The 6,000-nt window shown below is 31.7% G+C and overlaps 1 protein-coding gene across 1 annotated transcript; it reads right to left on the bottom strand.

The window, feature by feature from the left end:
- Positions 1 to 345: 345 nt before the first annotated feature.
- LOC147402005 (uncharacterized) lies at positions 346 to 2,108 on the bottom strand. Its single transcript, XM_086443511.1, has 2 exons — positions 1,521 to 2,108; positions 346 to 709 (listed from the first exon to the last, which is right to left on the bottom strand). Exons 1-2 carry the CDS (start codon positions 1,960 to 1,962, stop codon positions 477 to 479), a joined length of 675 nt encoding a protein of 224 aa, XP_086299637.1. The 5' UTR covers positions 1,963 to 2,108; the 3' UTR covers positions 346 to 476.
- Between the last annotated feature and the right edge of the window lie 3,892 nt (positions 2,109 to 6,000).

Raw genomic sequence — 6,000 nt, 5'->3', positions numbered from 1 at the left:
TAATTTAAGAAATTGGAGTGTTATAAGTTAAAGTTGGGGTGCCAATAGCAGTTCTCTAAGATATTTAATATATAAATATGTTTAATTTTTAAATTTATAGGCTTTGCAACCTTGTGAGTCATCGAGTTGACTTGACCTAATATTGGAGTAATTAAGTTTGATGCATTGTAATAGGATGTATTGTTATAAGACTTCCATATCCTGATTAAAAATATTATTAGATTTGGACAGACGGAGTTTAACCTTAAAGAGAATTTTGTATATAAATCCTTTTAGAGTTTCTGTAATTGATTATCTAAGAAATCTGATTCTTTCACATTCAATCAAGTTGAGTTTTCTAATTTTAAAACATTGGTTAGGACTAGACGTGTTTATTAGTATTCTTTAATGAACTCCATATTTTCATTTGATCAAACTTAAGATATACATTTCTCCTTCTCTCATTTATAGTATGATGCTATAATAATCCGGCTATTCTACAAATGCAAACTTCGAGAGTGGCTCTTGTTAACTTGTGGCATCTTCCTTGTGTCGCCCATGATTCGTAGGCTCTGCCTTAGTATGTCGATCTCCCTCTCCCTCTTGACTCCCTCCTTTTCCATAGCAGTTACTCGTGCTTTCAAGACTTCCATTGTTTCTTCCTTGGTCTTTAGCTCCCTTTGTAGCCTTTCCAACATCTCATTCTCGACTCCTAAACACATTCTCTCCCCTACAAGGCAAAAGATCATGTCTTGATAATTTCTATTAGCATTTGGAACGTTTAATTAGATAACGAATCAGGATTCAGACCGGTGTCTCGTTCCTATTGAATTCAATAGGAATGGTGTCTACGTGGCATGTTTTGGTAGGAGTTTACATCTCAATGTGTTTAATCTCCTATCAAAATATGTATGTTTAAAATAAATTAACTATGTCGATGGGGTGGGGAGTATGGGTCCAACGAAACCATTATGAAATAATTTTTGACATTGAGATAACCCTCCTATGAAACATCTTGGTTCAAATATTTCAAAACGAAACAAAATTTTAAAATTCGAACCTATGTAGATGTATTATTGATTCAAACATTTCGAAACAAAACAAAATTTTAAAATTCAAACCTATGTTGATGGGGTCGGGAGTATGGGTCCAACGAAACCATTATGAAATAATTTTTAACATTGAGATAACCCTCCTATGATACATCTTGGTTCAAACATTTGGAAACGAAACAAAATTTTAAAATTTGAACCTATGTAGATGTATTATTTCTACATACTTCATATTTTCTTGTGCGAAATTGTATACATATATGTATGTTTAAAATAAATTAACTTTTGACATTGGGACAATCCTCCCATGAAACATCTAAGTTTCAAACATTCGGAAACAAAACGAAATTTTGAAACTCAACCCTATGTAGATGCATATATTATTAATTTCTATGTAGTTTGTATTTTCTCATGTCTCCTAGTATGTAATTGTGTCATGGACATGTGTGTCTTTATGCATGAAAGAGATCAAAGAGAGAGGTATCTAACCTTGAACTTGACTTTGACTTTGATGGGTTCTATGAATAAGAAGATCTAGTTCAGTCTTGATTGCTAGGTAAAGTCTCTTCCACTTATCTACAGCTTCTTCCCTACGTGCTTGTTCCTCCCTAATCTGTTCCACCATCAACAATTGCCACTCTTTCTTACTTTTCTCTCCAACTTCCACCATTTCTTCCTCCAATCCTCTAATTCTCTCTTCTTTCTCTTCTAACTTCTTCCTTAACCTCCCAACTTCTTCTTTCAATCTCTTCTTCTTACCCATCAAACCCTTCACTTGTTTCTCATAATACCCTTCATGACTTCCATTCTCTCTCTTGCACCTCATCTCATTCATCTCCTCTTCTAAGACTCTTATCTTCTCTTCCAATCCTCTCTTGTATGTGTCATCATCACCCTCACTACTACTCTTCTTGCTCACACTACTACCCATCACTCCTTTTCTTGAATAATGAAGAGAGAGAGAGAGAGTATGTGGTGGAGGTTGGAGTTGGATGAGAAGAAACTAGAGAGGATGATGTTGAGAGAGAGACTTATAAATTCCTTACAGACAGCCTCAGAGATATTATTCTACAATTAGGCCGGCTTCCTCAATCAGTAATTTAATCATTAATGTTAGTGTCTCGTGAGTCGTGAAGTTTGACAAGGAGCGTACCCTTGACATGCTCTTCCAATAATTCAAAAAAGAAAACTTTGATGTTCATCACTAATACCTTTCAAGCTTCTTGTAATGAATATTAAGAAAGAATCAATAGTATTCTGAGTTGTGATGGACTGACCTTAAGATTGTACCTCATATCACACTTTCCTAAGGTAGAAGTGTGTAGATGAAAAGTATTTACTGTTTCCTACGCGTTTTCATGTTAGGAAAGTGTGATATAAGGTACAATTTTAACATCACTTCAGCATTATTCTATTATTATTCTTTATCAACAATGTACAAATTATTAAGAGAGTATGCTACACCTATATCCAACTTTGAGGTTATATTGAACATGAAGTAGCATCTTGTTAGAGTAGAAGGGGACAAAGCCCCGAGAATTTCAAATTAAAAATGAAAAAAGTTAAGAGTGACATTAAAATTGACATCATTTCACGCATTGTTGATGTGGATTTATGTACAGAATCATAGATGCTTTTCATCAAGATACAGTGAGAAGCATCTATGATTCTATGCACACCTCCACGATAACGTGTGAAACAATATCAATCCAACAAGACTCATTAAAAATAGGAGAATTTAATTATAATATTTTGACCACACAACTCTTTCGATTTTGGACTGGATACTACACGATCGAATAAAGGAGGGTTGCGTCAATTAACTACTCATTATATGAATCTTAACCGTGTTCAAGAACATAAGGCCTAGCTGTGGATAAGGCATTGTCGAATCACCTAAATCTTTTTTTATATTTTGTATATTTCTATTTTTATTTATATAATTATAAAAGAATGTTAATGTCAATTAGACCTCATGAGAACATTATCAATCTCTACAAACGAATTTTTTTTTAAATGTTCGTACAAAATATCTCTTATTTTATTTTATTTTTTAATAAAAAAAAAATAATGGACATTTTTGATATTGTGCCTATTATTTTTTGTAAATAGTTTTTTAAAGGTTTTTTTTTAATATTTATAAAATTGTTATACAATGATGCCTGTAACTTTTTTTTTTTTTTTTCATTAAAAGATGAAATAATGAAAAAAAAAATTAAAGATATTTTTAAAAAACTTAATGTTGTGAATGTTGCTAACGTCCATCGAACCATACGTTAGCATTCCCCAAATTTATCTATTACCTTTGTGATTATATGGGGTTTGACTTTTATAATGTGTTTTTATCCCCATTAGTGGATTGTGGTTGGATGATTTTAAGTTTGAACTATCTGATGTGGATTTTTTTTTAATTTTTCCAGGGCATAGAATCCAATGTTTAACTGGTGCATGCGTGTGAGGATAAATCTCTAATAAAATTCAAGAGCAGCTATTGGCAGCTCTCATCTTTTACTTATTACACATCAATTAGAAAAAATGAAGAGAAGGGATTTCTCCCAAAACATGCACAACTTATATCTAAATTCTGGTTACAGTACATTGTTCATTTTAATTCCCAAAACATGTATTTCAAGTAAATTCATCACTTTTATTATCAATGAATCCGCTCGTATATTTATGAATTCGTAGATATTAAAAGTGACGAACTCATGAGTTCGTAGGTTATAAAAATGACGAATGCATGTTTTGAGAATTAAAATGAACAGTGTACCAAACTCAGGTTTCATCACATTCAACTCATGAAAGAGAGATTCATCCGAAAGAAAATAAGTAAATAATTTAGAATAAATAAAAGTTAAAGTGCCAATAGAAGCTCGCTTGGGTTTTTTTTTTTTTTTTTTTTTGAGTTTAAGATTTTATATGAACCTAATCATAACCGTCAACCACTACGGAAATTGTTTGAACAAGTGTTATAATGTTTTGTAATGTTGAGATTATAATTTGAACTAAACCTTTGTAATGTTCTAATTATGTGTTTTAATCTTTAATTGGAGTGAGATAAATAATTTAAGAATTTGGGGTGTAATAAGTAAACGTTGGGGTGCCAATAGCGGCTCTTGAAAATTAGAAAAAAAAGAAAGAAAGAAAGAAAGAAAGGGTGAATCTCCATTTAGTCCACTAAATATGACAAAATTTCAAGTTTCGATACAATATTTATTTTAATTTTTAAAACATGTATTCATCATTTTTATAAACTTACGAACTCGTGAGATCATGACTTACTTTTAATATCTATGAATTCATAGACGAGTCATGCTGGAGTGACCTCAGGATTGTATCTCATATCGCACATCCCTGACAGGAAAGTGTGTAGGAATCATAAATGCTTTTTCACTCTTATCTCGATGAAAAGCATTTATGATTCTTGCATACTTCTACGTAAGGGATGTGCAATATAAAGTACAATCTTAAGGTCACTTCAACATTATTATTCGTAGATGTACCAACGAATTCATTGATTATGAATTCATTCCAAATGCATGTTTTGAGAATTAAAATAAACATTATACAAAAAATGGAATTTGAGCATAAGTTGGGCACATTTTCAAAAAAATCCCAAAAAAAAATTGGTACCATCAGTCTTGATGAACTGTACACCAAAGTCCAATCAGCTGATCTTTAAGTCTTCGGTTGTGTATCTTGTTTTGAGTCTGACCAAGACATGTTAAAGATTGGATCAGACCTGAAATCCGATATCTAACATATCAGTTTTGGATTAAAAATGTCTCAATCCAAGTGTCATTGGATCAAATATAATGACAAATATATATATATAAAAAAGGTATTATATTATACATTTTGTTTAAATATTTCATGTATAATAGAGTGATTTGATCATATTTGGATCCAAATATTACCATCTAAGAAAACCCAATCAATTAGGACTTGATCCAATAAGTACGGATAGCTTCCAGATCTGAATAAAATGTTATAGATTGACCTGACATGAGCCCGACTCCGTTGACAGCTGTGTGCCGACTAACACTGTTTATCTGCTCTTAGCAAAAGCAAGAGTGGGACCCTCAAAGAGCACGAGTAAAACATGTGGAAAGGCGTGAGTATCCTCTGTTAAAACTTAAAATTATTAATTTTATTTGGATTTTAAAATTACTTTCGTAATTTTCAAATTTATGTTGATTTACTATAAAATAAAACAATAATCAAGACCATCTTTATAATAATATTCATATTAAATATAAAAATAATTAATATTTTTCACCTATTCAGACTACTAGAGTTTGTTGGTGCCTACGACATGGGTATCCTCGTTAGGGTTGAAGGGGTAAAAGAGAAAAAAAATATAAAGTTAGAGAAGTACTATTGAAAAGAAAAGAGTAGAGGGATGAGAGGAAAGACAATAACATTGAAGAGAAAGAAGGAGAAAGATAATAAATTGCGATTGTGTGATCCCACTCTTTTATCTCAATTTTTTACCTCATAAAACTATAATTGAGAGGGGTCCCCCATTATGTCTTAATATATAGACTAAAGTTAACTCATGCCTATGAGACGACATCTTCTTTGGAGTGAAAGATGTAAAAAAAGAAATGTGATAAAATTAAAAGGATATTATTGAGAAAGTGCTAAAAGATGAAATATAGTAAAATTTGAGGGATATTATTAAAAAGTGTGGGGGTGATAGGAGAGGAAAGACGATAAAAATGAAGTGAGACATTTATACCCCCACAAAATAATAGTTGGAGTGGGACCAACATTTGAGTTTTATCATGTAGATATTTATGTCCATTGTCTGGATGATCTGTTTTCTTAGAAATATGATATAATCTCCCATGAGAGATTTTTGCTCACATTTTTTTTTTGTCACAATGGTCAGAGATTGTCCAATGTTTGCTATATCATGCCGAATGTGGATAGTTTTGTAAATTGGAAGTGTCGTTTAGTACATAAG

Source organism: Akebia trifoliata, chromosome 5 (assembly GCF_017979445.1).
Source record: "Akebia trifoliata isolate Shusen 1 chromosome 5, ASM1797944v1, whole genome shotgun sequence".
Classification (NCBI taxonomy): Eukaryota; Viridiplantae; Streptophyta; class Magnoliopsida; order Ranunculales; family Lardizabalaceae; genus Akebia; species Akebia trifoliata.
Note: the sequence above shows the minus strand (reverse complement) of the source record. Positions and strands in the feature narration are given on the sequence as shown.